General features: G+C 39.0%; 1 protein-coding gene across 2 annotated transcripts in view; it reads left to right on the top strand.

Annotated features, from left to right (window-relative positions):
- Positions 1-10,533: 10,533 nt before the first annotated feature.
- Positions 10,534-22,166, top strand: part of ATF2 (activating transcription factor 2) — a 49,250-nt gene continuing 37,617 nt past the window's right edge. For both annotated transcript variants that reach the window (XM_038143035.1, XM_038143034.1), the window contains exons 1-6: positions 10,534-11,553; positions 12,012-12,086; positions 12,708-12,777; positions 14,279-14,375; positions 16,058-16,176; positions 18,202-18,330. In XM_038143035.1, coding sequence (XP_037998963.1) covers positions 12,730-12,777; positions 14,279-14,375; positions 16,058-16,176; positions 18,202-18,330 — 393 coding nt within the window. In that variant the 5' untranslated portion in view covers positions 10,534-11,553; positions 12,012-12,086; positions 12,708-12,729. The remainder of the gene's footprint in view (positions 11,554-12,011; positions 12,087-12,707; positions 12,778-14,278; positions 14,376-16,057; positions 16,177-18,201; positions 18,331-22,166) is intronic.

Below are 22,166 nucleotides of genomic sequence, written 5' to 3'. Positions count from 1 at the left end.
TGTATTTCTGTCATGGTAGGTGGTGAACCTTTTTCTTTCAGTACAGCAGGGATCTCTAGAGGCATCTGAGGTGGCAGTCTGTATTTCCTAAACTCATGGACAGTCCAGTGGACTAGCTTAATTCAAGCTTCAGGTTTCAGTATCACTGGGATTTGGCCAAACAGGCATCTTCAGATTTGTCTTGGACAAGTCCAGCTCCAACTCTGCTAATTTGACTTAGGAATTTGTTTGCATATAAAATGTTTCTGCTAAGTTGTAATGGTGTTTGGTGTCAATAGAAGACCTGGCTGAATTATTGCTCTGTAACTTCACTAAGAAACCCACCTGAGTCACCGTGAGTTACTTGACTCAGGTTTGAATAATGAGTTTTGGATTTACATCCCATCTTTTACCACCCTTTCAACATGAACCCTTTTTCTGGTGATGAGCCTTGCCTAAAAGGCAGTGGACATCTTTGGTGATCCTAAATGTGGATGTGAAGGTTGTTTTAGTAGTAGCATCTCCCCAAGCTTTTTGCCTTTTAACTCGCTCTGAGACTGGTGAGCTCAGGCCAAACTCAAACAAAATGGCTGTTTGGTTACACCAGTCGTGCAAGAATCAGATCTGGCTTCTACAGATAAAGATCGAGGACTTTCAAACCTCAACAAACCTTCACACAGAGGATTATCCTCCTTAAAGACTATAAGGGGCTTAGAGTTAATGAGTGATGGGCAGATACTGACAGGTGAACTACTACAGGGCACATGGAATGCCTTTCCAACAGAGCTTGGTCAATTTGAGTGGTCTGACAGAGAGTATCCTGAGTTTTCCTAAAATGCTCACAAAAGTAACAATTATAAATGTGTAAAAGACTTTTTTTCTTACAAAAAACCTCCAACCCAGTCTCTTTGCCTTAATAGGGCAGCAAGACCAAGGTCTCTTGATCTTCCTGTAACAGTTTGCATCAGGAAATCTTCCTGTAGGTCAGAGAAACCAAACTTAAGTTTCATGACGTGTTACTGTAGGCTTTACTTCCCCAAAGCCTTTTTCTTCTGACATGGACCATGCTGAACTTAGGGATGGTCAGCTCATGAAAATTTGTCTTGTAGGTTCTCCAGATTGAAAGACTGACTGTTCATGTTTCATTGTTGAAGATGAAGCCAGCTAAAGCAGAGATCTTCACTGACTCTGAATAACTCTTCCAGGAGATCAGACATCACACCACCTCTGAAATAGCCATGTTATAATGGAAAATGAAGGAAACGTTAAAGTTACCAATTACGCTCTTAAGTTACTGCTGCAGGTAGAAGTGATTCATCCTGTGCTGCAGGTAAAATTGAACATCCTGCTGCTGTTTTTTCCCTTTTCCTGCTTTCCTTTTCTTTGTTTTTTGCATAAATTTCACACTGAAGAAAGGCACCTGTAGTTCAGTTTTTTAGTCCAGGCTTAGGACTGCTGCTGCTATGTCATGGTGAAGCTAAACCATCAAAAAATAGTGTTTCCAATACAGGTCTAAGTTGCTCTCTGGAGAAAGAAGATCTCTCTTCCTATCTTCTGCATGTACAATCGAGTTCTTGCCACATGCTACTTCAAAGAATAATTCTACCTTTAAGTAAACAGTGTACTTTTATGAAGTGCTTTCTATCCTACCATGTCTTAAAGAACTTTGCTGTACAGTGCTGTACAGTGTGCACCAAAACCATACACAAGAAAATAAACATACCATACTGTCTTGTGCAAGTTCAGAGAAACTCAGCCAAAATGCATTTTACGGGAATTGATACTACTTCGTTTTGAGGTACTTTCTTGTTATGGCCTTGCACTCTCTCAGATCAGTCTCAGAACAAGAGGAAATGATGCACATGCACAGAAATAAAAGCTCCACGTGTGATTCAGAGTACACACTGGCTAAACCGTGTTGCCATATAGAGTTATGCTGCTTTTTTAACAAATCCAAAATTCTTTTAGTTCCTCCTGTGTAAAATATAGGCGTTTGCCATTATTCTACAGTGCTGCAGCGTTTTTGATACATTAACCACGGTGAATGTTTAGCACACCCACGGCTTCAGGCACACACCTCGCTCCTGCCCTGACATGGGGAATCTCGCCAGTCCAGGGCTTTGGAGCGCTGATTATTCCAAAAGTTGGATGTGACAGGCGCATGAAGTTTGCCGCTGAGCGAAGCCTTGCAGCGGTTTATTCACTACGTGGTGCCTGCTGTCCTCAGCTGCCGGCCCTCCTGCAGATCCTGTCGCAGAGGACGGGCACCTCATGCTGAGCCGCCGCGGCCGCAGCAATCCTGTCCCTCCATGCGAGCCGTGCCCGCCGCGCCGAGCGCGGACGAGGCCAGCCATGCCATGCCGTGTCCATGCCATGCCATGCCATGCCGTGTCCATGCCATGCTGTGCCCGGCCATGCCATGCCATGCCGTGTCCATGCCATGCCATGCCGTGTCGATGCTGTGTCCATGCCATGCTGTGTCCGTGCCATGCCGTGTCCATGCCATGCCGTGTCCATGCCATGCCGTGTCCATGCCGTGCCGTGCCGTGTCCATGCCATGCCGTGTCCATGCCATGCCGTGCCGTGTCCATGCCATGCCGTGTCCATGCCGTGTCCATGCCATGCCATGCCGTGTCCATGCCGTGTCCATGCCATGCTGTGTCCATGCCATGCCGTGTCCATGCCGTGTCCATGCCGTGTCAATGCCATGCCGTGTCCATGCCATGCCGTGTCCATGCCGTGTCCATGCCGTGTCCATGCCGTGTCCATGCCATGCTGTGTCCATGCCGCGGCCCGGCCGGGGTCGCTGTGGGGAGCGGGCACTGGCCCCGCCCCCGCGCCGCGTGACCGCCCCGCCCCGCCCCGCGGAGGTGTCAGCGCGGCTCTCGCGAGAGGTGACGGAAGCCCGCGGGGGACCCGGCCTTTAATGTGCGGTCCGGCGGCGTTGCGGGTGAGTTTGTAAACACGGCCCGGCCCGGCTCGGCCCGGCGCGGCGGCTCCTCCTCCCTCCGCGCTGCGGCGGCGCCGGCCGGGCGGGGGCGGCGGGGCGGGAGCGGCACGGCGCGGCACGGCGCGGCGGTGGGCGGGGGATGCCCGGGAGGCAGTAACATGGCGCCGCCGCTCCTCTCCGCGGCAGCCCCCTCCCCCAGCGCGGCCTGCGGCTCCCGCCGCCCCTAGAGCGGGGTGGGGCGGCCCGGCCGGCGCCGTGGACGCCGGTACCCGCCCGGAGGTAGGGCCTGGCGGGCGGCCCGGGACGCGGGGCGGCCAGGCGGGCGGGTGGGTGAACGGGGCTGCGGCGCGCCCGGGAGCGGGTGCCCCGCGGGGGCATCGCCGGCAGCCGCCCCGGGCCCGGCCCGCGGCGCGGAGGGCGGGAGGAGGGGGCGGCCGGGCCTCGCCTTTCCGCCTCGCCTCTGCCCCAGGGCGGCCTCCGTCCGCATCCATCTTCCTCTCTGAAGGAGAACTTGCTCCGTGCCGGTGCGGAGAAGGGTACGGGTGTGCGGGATGCCGGGCGAGGGGGTAAGAACAGCTATTCTGCGCCAGGTCTTGGCCTGCCCGGTGTTTGGCCATGGAGCTGAACCTCCTGGACCAGTTGCCTCGTTGGCTTTGCCTGTTATTGTGCATAATGCCTCTCGAGTTGTCAAAGAAAAGGTCTCTGAAGCTTTCACGTGAAAAAACATGTCACAGCCCCTCAATTAGTGATAGTTGCACGGTGTTTAAGGCACAAATGTTTTCTGTCAAGATGTAACGTCATGTTTAGAGTTAGGAGAAATGCGTGCTGCCATGTTGCTTCTGCAGTCTTGCTCATTCTACAGCGTTTTTCATCCCTGTTTTTGGGGGGAGATCCATTAGTGTGTCTCTATGCCCTGTTCAGGCACTCTATGTCCCTCACTTGATTTTTGTTCTGTTGCTCTCTCCCAGAGGTGTTTGTCTTCTGGTAGTGATACTGTCACCGGTTTTCTTGTGCTGAAATGAGAAATTTGAATAATCTGAGCATTCTGAATCATCCCCTGCTTTCCAAACAGTGACCACAAACATGGCTGAAATGTGTTTTATTTGCCACCTTTTAAAGCAGTGGTTTTGTTTTCTGTTTGACATATTCTGCTCATGGCGGTGAGTGTCACATCCACACTTCTTGCTGAGCATAAAGCCGGGTAAGAGGTAATAAAAACAAATGTTCTGAAGTTTGGGTCATAAGACTGCTAGGCCTGGTTAGGCTAAATTCAGCACAAACCGATGGGATTGGAGCAGTCCTAGTGGTTCTGGTCTTCTGCCAGTGTTCCAGGTGGAATTTCTCCAGCCATCCCCTGAAACAGGTTGCTGTCTGTTAATGGGCATCATTTCAGAGGGACAAACTGTAGTCCAGTTTGGCATTCACTTGAACTAACTCTGAAGTGTTTATAATTATGCAGAATCAAAATTGTCAACTTGTCTTGTTAAAAAGATAAACAATATTTTGTCAGGGAGGGGTTGTTATACGATGCCTCAAAAGAATTGTCAAATAATAGGAAACCTTAATGTGTGCATAGAGTGAAGCAGCTCTTTTGGAAATCCATTGGGATTTTATGTTTCAATACTGACATTGTATGCTAATGCTTAATCAAGTAGTTGAGCTTTTGATCTTCTTTACAATGTAGTTGATATTTCTACCCTGACTTGAATTCTACAGACATTAATATGTTTGGTAGGTCTTTTTCCAGAACCTTCTAGACTATGCAGTATCTGATATAAGATACTTTCAGATCTTAAATTTCATCATACATACTTTTATCAATAATCTTACTTTTCATGCTGCTTTCCTTTTGTGACCATGTTGAACAGCATGAAGTATGGTATTATCTTCATTCTTGTTTCATTAAATTTTGAATGGGCCTAGTGCTGAAAATTCCTATTCTGTTATCAGCTTTTTTTTTCTTCAATTCTTAAGTAACTTAAAGTTACAAATGTACATTTTTACCTCTGTGAAGGTTTCCTAACTTAAAGTTATTTATAGTATCAACATTCTTAATGGTTTCTTGACATAGTCTTGAGTTTCTGTGTAAAAATTATGCATTTTCTATTTTCAAAGGAGCAAATGTGATTCAATACTTTTAACTCTTATTTTAATTCTGAATAGATTTCAGGTTACCGTTGTTCTGCATAACCAGACTGTACTTGTTTATCATGTAATATGCACTCTTAAGGAGGCTTTGGGTATAGTTAGTGACAAAAATATTGGTCAATATTTAATAATATGTAATGAATGCTTTTTTTCACATTTATGCTGTACTGTTTTCAGCTTTGTTCAGTGTCAGCTTCAGTTCAGCCTGAGAACTTTTCCATTAGCTTCATGTCAGATAAGAGCTTTGCTTAAACACGGCGTTCCAAGCAATATATTATGTTTCCTTCCTCGGTAAATCCAATGGTCATTTATGTAAGTGCTTATAAGAAAGAAAAAGACTGTTCTATGTTATTGAGCAAGAGGAATTCTGTAGTGAGATGTTTCATATATTTGAAGATTTTTAGAATTAAATTCTTAATTATTTAATTCAATTTTAGACTTTAGGGATGCAATCTAAGAAAATGTGAAAATCAAGTAACTTTTTGGTAAGCTTGGTTTTTTTTAATTCTGTTGAAACAAGTGTAGAAAAGTGAGGTTGGATTTCTAATGTTTGTTAGGTTGAAGGTGTTAAAACCTAGATAAATGAACTGGGGAAAGCAAGGCCTGATATCTCTGTAAGCAGATTGTGAGAAGATGGGAGGATTATTAACCCCTCTATATTTTATATGAGGTTCATTGACATTTTGCATATCTACAAGACTGTATTCACACAGCCTGAATTTTTTAGTAATTTAAAGAAAGATCAGGGGTGTTTCTGAAAAATACTTAAGCCAGCGGGTTGAATTAGAAGCCAGCATGTTCAGCCAAAGGAAATGTTAAACCTAAGGACCTTGCTTTGTGCCCTTAGTGCTCTCTGTTTGCCAGAAGTGTATCTTCTTGTGGAAGGAGCCCCTCCTGCAGCTGATGGAGTTAAATTGCTTTGTTTCTGTATGTGTGGCTATCTGTCCAGCTGGCTGTCTTGTTCTTATTGGAACTTTTTAAGTCAATCATCTTTTCTTCTTGTCCAGATGTGCTGTCCTTTATAGAATTTAGACAAATGGTGGAAGGTATGGAATTAACTTTAGACATCCCATATTAGCAGTTAACTAATAATATCAGCAAAAAGTGCCTAACATTTGACTTTTTAAAAGAAAAAAATTGAACCTTGTGCTAGCAACGTAATGTGAGGAAGGAGCTCCTGTTTTTCTGTTTGCCAGCCATTGGTATTTATGAACTTTAAATATTCGGGACTAGTTTTCTTACAGAATCTCCAAGGTTACTTTCTGCCATTCCCACTTTGATCATGAGGCGAAAAGTTTTGAATTTTCAGGTTGTATCTCCTCCATTTCCTTAATTGTTCAGTTTTATTTTTTTAGGATTGTCAAATTTGATAGTATTGCACAAATAGAGTCTGATCACTTCTGGAAGTGCCCTGAAATGGTCAAGTATTAATTACACTGGTTTTGTTTCACCTTTCTTCTTTTGCTTTATAGGAAAGAGAAAATATAACTCCAGTCCCTCTGGGTAAGTAGATCATTGGGGTTTTTTTCCTTTTAAAATACAAATTATTTTTTTTCAAATTTATGTCTCTGCTTAAGTGGTGTATTCTGCCAAGTAACTTCTGATTTTTACTGAAATCACAACTTGCAAATCTTCGAGTGTAGAAAATTGTGGAAGATAGACTCTTTAAATGTGGGAAGTGATTAAATTTTTTTATGTGAGTGCTGTATGTAAGTGTTGAAAGTATAAAGACACCATGTTCATTTTGATTTTTGTTGTTATTTGTTTGGTTGCATGAAAAAGCCATCTCTTAATTGTGAGGTGTTTAAATTTAGAAAATAAAAATAGCTACCTCCCCCCCTATCTAAAGACATCTTGGAAGGAGCTAAGCAAAACACTAAATTCAGCTCTGCAGGTAATCATTAAGAGAATTCTCTTAATGCAGGTAATCATTAAGAGTTATTCTCTACTGTGGCATATATGTTCCATTCAGTTTACCTTGAATAAGTATGTACTCTTAAAAGTTGATCAAAGTTAAAAATTTTGACCTGGTTCTTTTATGCTTCAGTTTCCTGTTATAAAATGAAGCGTTAAAGTAAAGTCTTACATTACCTAAAGTCATTACACACTGCGATGAGATCAACAGAAAAGTTTAGTAAGAGTTAATAATTCTCTATACAGTAAGGCTTTGTATCTTGCAGTAAAAGGGGGCACAATCCCAGATCCAATGTAATGAATAAAAGGAAATGTTGACTAGACATGGCCGGTCTTGAGGAAACGCAAACATCCGTAGGAAAATGCATCAGTGGTGCTGTAGCATAAGCACTTTGTAGTGTTTGGACTCAGAGGAGACCGAATGCTGATGGACTGCTGTAATTCTGGCTTGGCTCAGTGGCCTGATACAGTTTTTGTCCATCTCTCATCTTTTTCAAACCAGTACGTACAGATGTTTCTTGTGTTGGAGCCACATGCAAGTGGTCAGTAGCTGCAAGGCTTGGGTGTGCTTCTCACGTAAGCAGTGGGAAATAAATCAGCTACTGCTGTAGCTGCAGACTGACAGATTGTTTTCTGTGGACTGTCCAGTTTAGGAGGGTGACACACATGTGAAAATATCCATCTCTTCTTGCATGTTGGCCAGAAGAAGAATGCTGTCCTTCAAAAGTTTTATTACAGTTTTTGTTTGTTCCTGGGGTTATGTGTGTTCATAGCTGTCTTTTCTGTGCTCAGTTCTGGCAGTTTTCTTCTGTGCTGTTTGTGTCAGCCCTGATGTTGCAGGAGGGCAGCCTCTATATTGCTACAGTGCTTAAAATAATCCCAGGGTAGGAGTGCACAGCCTGTGAGCAGCTCTGTGCATGGACGCCTTTTCACACACACCTTGCTTTCTACAGGTAAAGTAGAGGCTTTAGCTGCAAGTCTGGTGAGTCTTTAGTAGGTACATGTGAAAAATTTTCTCAGCAAATTGGAAGAAGTTTTTGCCAGGACTATTGATACATACATTTTAAACAGCTGCTTAAATGTTCAGCAGAAAAAATTTGAAACAAAGTGTCAGTTGTATTTTCCATGCTCCTGTATGTAGGCAATTCAGAGAAATCAGAAGAATCTTTACCACTTCAATAAGCCAACAAGACATGGCTTGAGTCAGTGTAGGCTCTATTCTTTGTAAGATTGTCTTCTGAAAGGTTTTGGAAGCAAGCCTCAGACTATGTAGTAATAGTTTCCACCGAGTGTACCCAAGGTGTTTAATTAAAATCTTATGGAAATATGCAGATAATTGTTGAAGCTATTTTTGTAGCTCATTTAGATACATATTAATGTGACATTTTATGGAGACATTTTTATTTTTTAAATAAGCACATTGCCTTAAATATTAGTGAATTATTTGGAAACTCATTTTTATTTCTCCATATTAGATATATTTTAAACATGAATATATACTTATTTATATCGTTTACTGTACTGTTTACATTCCAAACATCATGAAAGAGACTTGCTATATTTTAAATAGGCATGATGTGAGTGCATTTTACTTCTGTGTTGAAAGTACAGAGCAAACACCAAGAAGGGGAGATTATTAGTGTGGGTTTAGTACTGAAGGTGATTATACTGTGAAGATTATTTCAAGTTTTTCTTGTTTCAAGTTTAGCTCCAATGCTGTTACTGTGTGACTGGAATTCTACATTTGGATTTCTTTATGCTGCTGAAAGGAATATGGAGTTTGAAGCTCATAGAAGCAAGTTGCAGTTCAATCGACTGTAGTTTGAATAATTTCACTGAATGTTCATTTAATCTGAGGAGATGAGTTAAGGCTGGAGTTTCACATTTGTATTGGATTCCTTCAGGAACTGTCTTTTTTTCTCTGGGACAAGGTGTTAGCTGTTGCTTAGGTAACAGTCCAGGGTGACTCTAATTCCCCTCTAGGGACAGGGTTATCACTTCATGTATTACATTTCTCATTTGGCTGGGTGAGTAACATTTTTGTCAAGAAGGCATCTAAGTTGCTATTTTGGTTTTCAGGGGAAAGGTATTTTCTAAATTATTCTTTCTTACTTTGATATTCTCACTTTGAGCAGTCAGTCTACAACAGAGAGAGACCCCTTTGAAATTAAACTGGTAATGTTGGTAATTACCAACATTTTTTCCTGAAAATTTGCCTTCTCTGTGTTAGTTTTGTTATGCCTGTCAGGCAACATGCAATCCAGAAGGAAAAGAGGACGCAAAGGATGGAGTTTGTGTGTATTTTGTAGCAGTAATAGGTTTTTCACCATGCAGGGTCTTCCAAAGGTGTCAGAACATCACCCAAGTTTGGATTGTCCGTTGCAATTGTTAAGCTCTGTTCCTTGCTATGATATCTCTATGGTATACTTTAAATTTCAGAGTTATCTTGGTTTACACAGAATTTTATCCAGTTAAATTTTGAATTTCTGCAAGGCTGAGATCCTGCAGCCCTGCTAGACAATCTGTTTCAGTGTTGTGGGATTTTTTTTTAATGCTGTGTTTTCCTCTTCCTCTACACTTGCTCCTAACTTTCTTGGTGTGTCTCGTGAATGTTGCATCTCATCCTTTTATTATACTCTACCTGAAGTCTGGATCTGACTTTTCTGTATCAATACGTTAGATAGTTTATGACAGCAAGCAGATCCTTAGCACTCCTTCTCCATTCTGAACAAACTTTACTTCCTCTTGTTATGTAATAGTCCAGCCTCCCAGCTGTTTTGATGGGGCCCCAGATGTTTTCTCTCCAAATCATCAGTTGTCTTGAGGGGCTCAACTCTGGATATGGCACTTCAGCTGTAGTCTCAGAGTGCCAGATAAAGGACAGTAATCACTGCCCTTCATCTCATTGCTACGCCTTTGTTAATTCATCCCAGTAGCCTCTTTTCTTTCAGTGCTACAGGTAACATGATGCTGAATCGTGTTGGGTTTCTTGTCCACCATGAGTTAGAGGTGCTTGACAGCCAGTTGCCTCTCAGCCTCCACTTTTGCATGGAGTTATTTTGTTTTAAGTGCAAGCCTTGCAAGTCTTTGTAATTGGTTCCTTCCAATTTGGCTGTACTAACGAATAGGAGCCCTCTGTTTTCCCATCCTGTCAGATCCAGTTTCTGTTTAGATTTAAAATGTCCAAGGTCTTGCTTAGAATGCAGGTGAACTTCTTTTAGGTGCAAAAATTTCAGTACTTCAGCATAATTTTTTTTCCCTCAGATGTTATCTGGAATCTCTTTACAAGGGATTACCTCACAAAATTCTGTGTGGCCTGCAGTCAAATAATGTTACAAAGATGAGGAAATGAATTTATCTCCAACTTTTTTCCAGTAAGTTTGCCAGAAGGACAGCACTGCTTTTCTTTTTCACAAGGATTGATTTTTTTACTTGTATATCAGGCATTCAAAATTCACAGGCTTCACAAACTAAGACATAGAACCAGATAAGAACTTTACATGCAAATACAAGATTTGATAATATTCCTTGAAAAGCCTTGAAAAGAGAAAATGAGCAGACCTAAAAAATTTACATCCTCTCACCTACAAAAAATACTGACAGCATGGAGGGAGCTGATTTTATGGCCGAAGCTGCATCTCTCAGAGACTGACAACAAGACATAGTTACAGAATGAAAAAAACATCCTACATGCACTTCAATTAATCAAAGTCTTCATGCTCTGGATTAAAAGAAACCAAATAATAATTGTTTCTTCCACCATTGGACATCTCTGATGTGGGTATTACTTCTCTATTCATAATACTTATCCATATGTCTCTATTGCCATATGGTGGCATATATAGCCATTAAATAAGTATACAGTGCCCTATGATGACAGGTTCAGAAAAACTAATTCCTCTTGAGAGCTAAGCAAGACTGACTCTGTTAGTTTCAGCCTGGATGTGAAGAAATGAGATTTTTACGTAGCTGAAGAATAGTGGGATAGCTGTTAACTCTGTTGAAGTTCCACATGTTGTAAGGGTGTACTCTTAAAGTGTCATGGATAAGGACCTTATTTCTTACCCTGAAGCCTTAGTCATGAGTATTCAGACTTGCCCATAATTTTGTTAATATTCCTTATTAGTGAAAGTACCAAGTTCACAGGGTGAACAGTTCAAAAAAATACTTCATTCCTTCAGAAACTTGAGACAGGTTATGAACTCTTTGCAGACAGTGGAACAGTCTTCATCTCTGATTTGCTTTGGCATCCATTCATTAGGATGTAAATGTTTCCCTGAGCTGTCAGTGCCAAAGACTGAAGTTTCTGGCAGCCATTCATCTCTCTTGACTCCTGATCTCAGCTCAGTATCCCCATTTCTTGAAACATGTATATTTAGAAGTGATAGTTTAGAATCTCCTGCATGCCATGTTTTTCTTTGTTTGCTGTTGGGTGAACATTACCAAGGACACTGGGATCTCCTCCTTTTTGAAGGAATATCTAAAAAAGTCTGTACACAGTGTTTTTTTACTGTACAGGTACATCCAGAAGGATCAGATACTGTATTCCCTACAGATCTGAGGTAATAAGTCTGAAATTATTTGCTTATGCTTACTTGATATGTCTTGTGTCCAGTGCCCAGATGTGTACCAGAAGTTTACATTCTTAGGATGGTTAGACAGTTCGAGAATTCTTGCAACTCTACATGACCAGTATGCTGGGGATGACGTGGGTTTATTCTGCCTATGATCTTTAATCATGAAAACATCTTTATTCATCTTTATTTGCTTCATCAATCTAAATAATGTTCAGAACTAACACTGTTAGTTCTCCATACAAAGACTCATTTAAAGATGAATATATTTCCTCCAAGGCAAAGCCACAGATGCCACAACTAATTAGAGGATGTGTTGAAGTAAACTATTTATTTGAAAAACTGTTGTGTTTCCTGGGTGAATAGTGGACATTTTATCATTTATCTTTACCAAATCATTCATTATTATATTTTTAGCATGCATAGTAATTAATATCTTCTTTTAGTTACAGTTCATTGCCATGAAAAGGAGGATATGATAGCTTGCCCTATGAAACAGGTTTATATGTGAAATCTGGCAGGTATGTGTATTAGTATATGGGGTGAGTATGCAAAATAGCACCAAATATCATTAATACCTTACTTCTTTCCTAAGTATTTTTAGCCTGTCAGTAATTAGGTACCTGAAACATTACTAAAGTACATGTTTTTGTAATTAAATTCATAACAGTTTACATGAAGGGCTATGTGCCAACTTATTTCTAATGATGAGCTTTAAATAAGGATTGTGAAAAGGCTGAGAAATGAACACTACTTCTTCATCCATAGGCTCCAGAACCTTGACTGGGTGGTGTTGTCTGCTGCTTTGATCTCTTTTTAACTGAGAATTGGATCATTATTACAATGTATTTGATTTCAGTGACAAGTTGTTCTTACTGTGTTTTCAGATACTTTTTGCAGTTAGTCATGTTACATGTGAACATGTGGATTTCTGCTTGAGGTGTAGGTTCAGAAACTGCTGTGCTGGATTTTGTGTACCTTCGTGACAGAGCGTGAAATCCATACTGAATCATGGGTATTTAGAATATTGCTATAGTCAGAAGGCAGAAATTCTTGCACATAGAATATTAAAATAGCTTGTAGATGTATTGATAATTTGTTGCATTATTTGTAAAATTTGTTACATTCTAATTGTAATACAGGTAGCACAACGACCTGTGGAATATGAGTGATGACAAACCCTTTTTATGTACTGCCCCTGGATGTGGCCAGGTAATGGTCTGAACTGAAGTTATTAGCATTGTTCAAAGAAAAGTAAAACAGTGAAATGTATTTTTAGAGATTGAAAAAAAGGGGCTTATGATAATTGCTACTAAGTATTTATGTTATGCTGAAAAGCAAGACTTTATAGCATGTGGGTCTACAGCAGCCCATGATTCCAGGGAAGGTGAAGAGAGAAGTTCATGTCCCAGATGCCAGCTTCGTACTGTAGAATAGAGAGAGGGAGTGAGGCTCTGGAGTCGTCTTCCCCTGGAAGGGCTGCTCCACCACTCAGTGAGGACAGAAAGACAGACTTAAGTCTCTTAGCGTGATAAAAGGCAGAAATGTCTGGTTTATGCTGGATGCAGAGATAGAGTGCAGGAGTTACAGAGAGCCGGGCATTTGGGACTCTGGGCAGTAAAGTTCTAAGTTAAAAGAAAAGTCCCTTGCTTGTTTCACCCTGTCTTACAGTGATCCTGCATTTTTAATTTCCCTCGCAGTTCCACATGCACATGTCCTTTCTCATGGAAACATTCTCAATTACTGTATTCTGAGGTGAATTCAGTTTATGTCTTAGTTCCTGAGAGGTGATTCTTGGCATGGGTCTGTTATATGTGGAGTGACTTAAATTAGTGAGGCATAACCAGAAACATAAATTGGAGCTCAAATGTTCACAAAGAAAATTAATAATTTCAATGTTTTATGTAAAATGTGTTCTTTTTAGGAAAGCTGCATCTTGGGAAACATTTTCTTAGATTATGTCAATTGAAACACTAACTTCACCTACAATTAGAGATGCATAGCAAATTAGTGAAAATAAAGAAATAGTGAAAGTAAGACTGTCTCTTCTACAGCACTTAGTTTGTCTGCTGCTTGCTTTTTTTATAGCATATACTCCAAATAGTGGGGAAAGTATGCATGAAATGAGCAAACCTGAGAGGTTTTTAAAATGCTGGTAAGGTTTAGTTAATTCACAACATTTCAGTTGTCTGGTGTTGTTCTAGTGTTGCCCATTGTGCCTGCCCTTTGTTTTATGTAGTAAATTGTCAGGGGCAGGAGCTATAGTATTTTATTTTATCTTTATGCTGTTAAATGCAGTGGAGTTTGTGATTACAGATCAATTCTCATTAATGTGGTAATACACACAATGCAGTAATCAAGTAGTGGTGATCAATTACTAGACGTTGTCAAGATCCATTAATACAGCAAATAGCTGTTTGCTGATGCTTGATGGAGGCTGCAGCACTCTGAAATGTTATCTTGGACTTTTGATGAATGCAGGTACTTATGCTGAAATTTCCTTGGAATATTTAGTTACTATGAACATAATTTGAGTTTTATAACATTTCTGCTTGGTACTGTTGAGCAAGGAACAAGATATATCTGCCTTAGCGGGTTGTATTTTAACATCGTAATGGTAGTTTTACATGTTGTAAAAATTGCTTTCTGTGGAGTGGCATTTGTTGTGTTCATGCTCCCAATTACAACTGTTTCTTAAAACTTCCTGCTGCAGCGTTTTACCAATGAGGATCATTTGGCTGTCCATAAACACAAACATGAGATGACACTGAAGTTTGGCCCGGCTCGTAATGATAGTGTCATTGTGGCTGGTAAGTATACGCTTGTATTAAGTTCGTTCACTCTTCTGCTGGAATGGGCATGTGCTTTATGCATTTTCTGTACATAATACATAGATTCACATTAAGAGAATGTGATACATTTTCTGCACTATACTTGTCTGCAGTGTGTGCTTAGGCAGTGTTTTCGTATGTAATGCATGTCAGAATTTGAAGCCAGTATTATTCTCCATAAGTTACTTTTATTAGTATCTGATATGTAACCCAAATATTTTAAAATTATCAATAATTATATAATTTACTTAATTATATAAGCATTCAAAAAAACCCCATGCTAATAAAGGCTATTCCTAAGCAAATCTGTAACTAAATTAAGCTGCATTTCAGTTTTAATTGTTCATTGATATTACTTGTCTCTTAAATTTTAAAATATGTAGCATCTTTGACATATCATGATGATATTAGAAGAATGAATCACTGATTTTTCTTCCAATGGGCTAGTAAAAAAATATCAAATCTTTTGCTTTCATTTTGGCTTAAATTTAAAATACTTTATCCCCACCTCTAAATTCATGTTATACCCTTAGTAATTACAGTTTTTGTCTAGGATCAGAAGTAATCACCAGTGGATGATTGACTGCATTATACATTTGAGAGGTTTTGAATGATAGCATGTGCATACTTAGCATGTGCTAAGTATGCTGAAGTTACACTCAGTCTGGGGTTTTTTCAGTGGTGGAGCAGCCTAAATAAACTTCAGAAAGACTTTCAGACATTTTCTGTTTGTTTTTTTTTTTTTCCTTCTACATTGCTAATTTATTACAATGAACAGATTAAAAAAATATTGCTCCTAAACTAGCAGTTAAATTTTTTTAAATTCTGGATGTGCTCCTTGTCAATTACACCACAAGAAAGGGCCCTTTCAAATAATCAGGTGTTTAAAAGTGAAACTGTGGGAGGGTCTCTGTGCAGCCACATTCCAGTATAGGAAGTGTTGTAGACACCAGGCTTAGTAAGTCCACACAATCGTGCTACTTCACAGTATTTTAAATGCAAGCAACTTTGTGGCAAGTGTAATTAATTTTGACCTGATAATAACAGTGAAATAAAGCAAATTTTTGTGCTAACAGGAATTTTTTATATCAAGATATTTTTGAAACTACTTCATGGAATAGTCACCCAGATGCCTGAAGTCTTATGATTCCAGCTTGATCCAGAGGCATCATAGGAGTCAATACAATCTTGTGCACAGTCACACTTTTCTTTAGAAGTTCCATGCACTTGGAAGTAACCACTACTGTTGTCAGATTTGGAAAGGAAGCAATCTGGCTTTGAGCTGTGCACTTCTCTCATTGGTCTTCTAATTAAAAGCCTTCGTGTAGTCCTTATCTCTATTTGCAAATAGAGTCTGCTTGCTCATTGAAGTGTTCTGCTGTGCACTTGAGAATAGTTCCCTGTGGTTCGTGGCCACAAAGGAAATGCTGTGGTTCCCTGCTAGAATCGTCAGGGTGGTTTGCAGGCTGCGGGTGCTTGTCTCCAGCAGGTGGAGTTTGCCTGCCAGCTGCCTCCCTGCAGGGCAGAATGCAGCCCGAGGTTCCCAGCCACCTCCTCGTCTCTTTCTGTTTGTTTATATTCTGAAAATTATTTAGGACTAGTAGGTTCATAAATGGTATTGTAAAAATAACATTGTGGGGGTTTTATACACTTCTTTTCAGATCAGACACCAACACCAACTCGATTCTTGAAGAACTGTGAAGAAGTGGGCTTATTCAATGAATTAGCAAGTCCTTTTGAAAATGAGTTTAAAAAGGCTTCTGAAGATGACATTAAGAAAGTATGTTCAAAACATTTTTTTTTCCTCAGAGCTTCCACTTTTTTAATATCAGAAATTCCATTAAAGAAGCAAACTTTGGATTTATGTATTGCCTTCTAAACTATACCAATAATCATGTTAGCTGCTTGTATGTGTTGTATGTAGAGAATACAAATCTATGATTACTCTTCTGAAGTTTAGTTTGCCTGATTAATTTTTCATATTTAGCATTGATAATGGGACACATTGTCCTAATCATGTAAGTATCTAGTCTGTATCTGTTGAAGTTAACCACTAGTTTTGATTGAAATTTCCTGAGGTCCTGAATAAGCAAAAAAGGAGTCTGAAAAGTAAAGTTTGTAGCAGAAAGAAAAACACATATGAAGACAATAGTATGTGAACACAGATCATTTTGATTGGTTTTGAATACTGATGTTACTGTAAGAATCAGTCATCATGATAATGAGAATTAAGTACTGACTAAATTTTACAAATTGTCAGTAATTTGGTTGATTATATTCATTATATGTTGAAATCCCTTTTGCCTAGAAGCTATTGATTACAACATAAAGATACACTTATTTTTTAGTGTACAGATTGAAATTTTATAATAACTTAAACTGCATCTGTTTAGTAACTTCATGTTTTTGTGAGGAACACTTTTAAGTGTTACTTTTGTTATTTATTGCAGTGTTTCCCAGTCATAACTGGTTAGGAACTTAAACATTTAAATACTTCTGCAAGTAAAAAATTTTGTTCAGTTTCCCCTTTGACTAATTTTGTCTTTAGTTGATTACCTGGTTGACTTCTACAGGTCGTGATTAAAAATATGGTTTTATACCTGTTTATACTGTTTATATAGGTTTTGCAGAATCAGTGGCTTCATTTTGTTTGTTTCAGTAAAGGTTTTGAGAGGTACTTGTGAATAGGATGGACTATTATCCATTCCTGACCAAGCCTCACCCTTACTTTGTAATAGCTGTATCAAATAATGGATTTATAAGTTTACTTTTTTTAGTTGCTGTATGCTGACTGTTTCTAGACTATGACATATGGTAAAATTGATTGCTGACTTACCAAGACTATTTTCTGTATAGCTCACCACTGTCTTGGAGAAGGTTCTATCTATTGCAAACCATCTTAAACATTATGTCTATTTCTTGAATTGATACTAATTTTCCAAGCTGCCCTCTGTGTTACAAGAAAAAACAGAGTGCTGCCGTATCTCTGGATGATTTATATACACAAATAATCATGACAAAGTGTGGAAAAATGTACCATAATGGCACGCTTTCTAGGGCAGTGATAATTGAGTTTTTTCTGTAATATTTCATAGTCACTTGTGATCTGAGAAGAGATTCCACTTCTTATAGTCTTCCCTGTCTATTAGTAATATATTGAACAGGAAAACTAGGAATTTAATTGAAAAAAAAGCATTTGGAAAAACTTATTTGGGGGAAATTTCTTCCAAATGTGTTTGGATAGCAGACTAGACAAGAATGTAGGCTTTCAAATCTGTAGTACTAAGTACTTTTGTAGCTGAATTTCTTTAAGGCATTCTAGATGTCCTGCTGAATTTTACCCATGTAGTAATATAAAATTTGCTTTTTCAGTAATTATTAGCTGCAATAAGCTTGAAATTCATCTATACTAACTTTCTCAATTTGGAAATATGGTTAGGCTTTTGTGCTTTTTAGCATGAGATATAATAATATATAGAAGGATATAATACCTTAATTTAGCTGTAATTTTTCAACTGTAACACAGTCCTTCTGCAGCTATAATTTTCTTATGATCCTTGGAAATGGAAAACTTTAGGAATATTTTTAATTCTCAAGAGGAAAATACTTAGTCTGATGTTGGTGTTGAAAGACATGTGTGTTACTGAAGATTGGTGTTCATGCAGGTGCTGGTAAAATAGCCTTGACTGGTAATGCTCTGCATCAAGATCTTTCAAATATCAGAACCTCTTCAGTTATTTATATTTTCTTCCTCAATTTAGTTTTTTAATCACTGACTAATTTTGTTTTACATTGTTGATCATAGATGCCTCTAGATCTGTCCCCTCTTGCAACACCAATTATAAGAAATAAAATTGAAGAACCTTCAGTTGTAGAGACAACTCATCAAGATAGTCCTTTACCTCATCCAGAGTCTACTACCAATGATGAAAAGGTTGGAACCTTTATTTTTCTCTTTTTTGGAATTTAGTTTTCGACTTTCTGATCATCTGTAAATTTGTTGTATATGCTGATAGCCATGGTGTAGTTGAAAGGAAGAAAGTTTTCATTTGCCACTTTGCAGTGGATATATAGGTAACCTGTTCAATTCTTCACTTAGCTTTGTTCACTAGAATAATTGCTTCCAGTAAAGCTGGCCATCCAGTAAAGCCAGAAAAGAAATAAATTTTAAGATTTATGCTATCTTAGAAAAGACTGAAAGGGCTCTTTATTGTTGTTTATGCATCATCATTAGTAGTGATCACTTCAATATGTGACTTGCAGTGTTTTCATCTTGTGGTGTTCTCTTGAAGTACAGAAAATGAAGCAAAATTAGGGAGTTAATTATTTCTAGTCTTCAATAAATATAACCGTTAGGAGCAGACCATAATAAAGCATAGAAATTGCTCTAGTCAGTCTCTATGTGCATCTTCAGCGGGCAGTGTGTGTATGAGGGGCTTAGGTGCCTTACTGCCAAGAATCAGCAAGACTTTTTCAGGTTCCAGGTAATTAAAGTTGGAAGGGACTGCTGGATTTCTTGGTCCAACTTCTGCTCAAAGCCAGGGCTACTTCTGAGATCAGACCAAGTTACTCAGCACTTGGCACAGTCTGGTCTCGAAACCTCTGTGAGAGAGAGGCTGCACAGCCTCAGTGCCACCTGCTCCAGTACCAGGCTGTTCCTGGGGGCAGAATGGTTTTCTTTGGATCCAGTCTGAACCTCTCTGTTTCACCTCTTATACTGCCAGAGGAACTAATGTGAGAACAACCTTAAGTGTGTGACAGAAGTTGTAAAGAGTTGTAATTCAGATTTGTCCTCACTAAGTTTTCCTGAGTTTCATTAGTTAGCAAGGATGAGTAATTATGGTTAATCAAGGCAATTGTGCAGTCTCAAAAATAGTAAAAACATTTTAAAGGAATATATGTAAAGAGCTGCTTGGATTAAGTGAATCATAGTTCAAATCTTAAGTCTTTATTTCAGAGGTTAGTTTGTTTTTCTTTTTTTGCTGCAAATACTTATTCCAAGTAATCTAACTTTGGCAGAAGATAATACTACTATCTTCATACAATCGTGGGTCAGTATCTCCTTAGCATCATTACATTCATCAGGTGAAAATTCTATCTCAATGCTTAGCAGTATTTATAAACTTGTCTCAGTGATGATGCAATTTCGGTGTGTCACTGTGACAGTGCTGCTGCTCAATGCCATTCTCATGTCTGATTGTAGAGACAAGCTGAGCAAGGCTGAGGGTGCTGCTTGGAGTGTACAGCTCAACGTGACCTGCAGACATTGAGAAATGTGAGCAGAGTGTTGTTCAGTTAGATTTTTTCATTCTCCTTTTGCAGATACATTGAAGGAGAGAAGGGATTTTTTCAGGGCATAGATGGTTTTAACTGTAACCCTTTTGTTGGCTGCATGCGTTTTAGTAGTTTCAAATGATTACAGCCTATTTATGTAAATGCAAGGCAGTTCTGACTGTCCTTGTAGTTGTCAAAATGATTCCTTGGAGACTCTCAAAAAAAGTGTGCTTAATTATTTTCCTAGTTTTCTGAGAGTTCCATGAGTTCTGTTAGGCTTTAGTCAGAGTTGGTACTTTGCTTTGAATAGACCAAGATATCATTAGAAGTGTACAAAGACTTTAAGCCTTAAAGTAATAAGAGCTTTCAGACATTATAGTTGTTTATTAACAGGGCTTTAAAAGTGTGACCCTCAACAGAGTTTTAAAAGTTGCTTGGTTGTTGCCAAGTAGCTAACTGCATAATTTAATTACTTTAAAACCAGTTGTTTTCCTACAGTAATAATGAAATACAGTATTAGTTCTGGCCATCTACATTTCTGTATAAAGAATTCTATGTATTTTTGATAGCATTAGAAAATTATTGCATGAAATTTTCTTTTAGATAGGAAATACTTGCAAATATGCACATCTGAGAACACTTAAAGTAACTATCCTGTTCTGGAATTTCCCATTCAGTGGGTTTTAGTTTCAAGAATAGGAATTACAAGAGTTGGAGAAGTCGTTTTAGTAAGTCTAGTACCTTTGGGTGGGTTTAAACTTCCATCCTGTAAGGAAAGGTAGGTAAAGGTAAGGTCACTTCCACTTAATTCTATGATTGCAAATTCAGCTCTGTTTTTCTTGTTCTTTAGGGGAGTATATTTACAATGTATTTTATTCCAGACAAAATTTATACTTCATTAGTGCAATTCATTAGTGATCAATTAGAACCTTCCATCAGACTGTTGGATCCATGGTTTTGGTTTTATGTGCTTATAAAATGTCAGTTTACTTTAAAGCAATATTTCTTAAAGCAATATTTCTTAAATATGCCACTTATGTTTTTGCCACGTTGTTGCAGTAACAGGCACCTGCATGCATTTTTCAATGTAGCAAAGAGCAAGTTAGTGTAAAGAGGAGGCTGAAAATACTTTTTCAGCTGTATAAACACACTCATGAGTAAACATGTTCTTTTTTAATGGCTGAAGATCCTTTCTGATCTTGTAAACAAAGCATAAATGCCATCTTTAATAACACAGAAACAATTGTATGTGAGGTTTCCATTTTCAGAATTTTACAGATTTATTTCACAATTTTGTACATTAATCTTTTGACTATTGCTGAAATCTGGTTTCCACAGAACATTGTATCTAAAAATTTCAGATTGTCTTTTTCCTGATAGGTGTTCAAGCCAGGGAAAGGTCAAGTTTTACAATCAGTATTTATTAGAACATGCATTAATTAAGCTTCTGTTATGAACAGCAAAGAAGTGCTGACAGAATGCCATTATTTAGTGTCACTTGTATGTAGTTACCTGCTTTCAGCAGCAGTTGGGAGGCAATTCCAGCTGCTTTCCCAGAGGTTGGAAGTGGTACTGACACGCCAGTAACTTCTAGGCTGGGTTCAGAAAGTGCTCAGAGTCAGGCTCATTGGGACTCTGAGGAACCTGATCTCATGAAAAATGTTCCTAGCCATGGCAGAAGGGATGGACTGGAGTGGTCTCTAAAGGTCACTTACAGCTCCAAACAATCTGTGATTCTGTGAAAGTCCTTCCAAGGGTCCATTCCTTATCAAGTGTACATATGATCTTGCAGTCTTTGTTCACATGTAAGAACCAGGTGATGTTGCTTGAATCGTGCAGCTTGTTCATGCTAGCATACAGATTCAGCTGGTGTTCTGAGCTCTGAATTTCCCACAGTCAAGCAGTTCATTCTCATTTATATTCTCCCTGTGACTCCTTCATAAGACCTGTAAGATGTTATACCAAATTCCTTACTTGCAGAGAAGTGTTTAATCTTGTACTAACAATATGATTGGCCTTTTTTAATTTCTATTTCCACAGTTCTGTAGTTGTCCTCTTTTTACTGAATGCTCATCTGCAGTGCTAAATACAGTCAAATATTATACCCCAGATTGATAACTAAAACAATTTCACCTTCCTCAGCACAGCTCACTGTTATTCTCCAAAAACTCTCATTCACAGTGAATAATCTTTAGGTCCCTTGGGAAAAAACATGAATGAACTAGTGAACCCTGATGACAAATCTAGCCTCTGAGCTTTTGGAGGGAGAAAATTTCATCATCTAAAGTCTTTTCTTTTGTCAAGCCCACAGTTTGCCAGCAAGCTTACAGTTCAATGAATTGCTCAGATGATCTCACACATTTATGCATTAATACATACAAAGACAAGCAATCTGCTTAGAGAGCTCAGCGTTTACTACTTAAAGCTTTGTGGATGAATTTTCAAAACTCAAGCTTGATTCAAAGAAAATAATAATCAGTGCATTCTGTGTGACAC

Source organism: Motacilla alba, chromosome 7 (assembly GCF_015832195.1).
Source record: "Motacilla alba alba isolate MOTALB_02 chromosome 7, Motacilla_alba_V1.0_pri, whole genome shotgun sequence".
Classification (NCBI taxonomy): Eukaryota; Metazoa; Chordata; class Aves; order Passeriformes; family Motacillidae; genus Motacilla; species Motacilla alba.
Note: the sequence above shows the minus strand (reverse complement) of the source record. Positions and strands in the feature narration are given on the sequence as shown.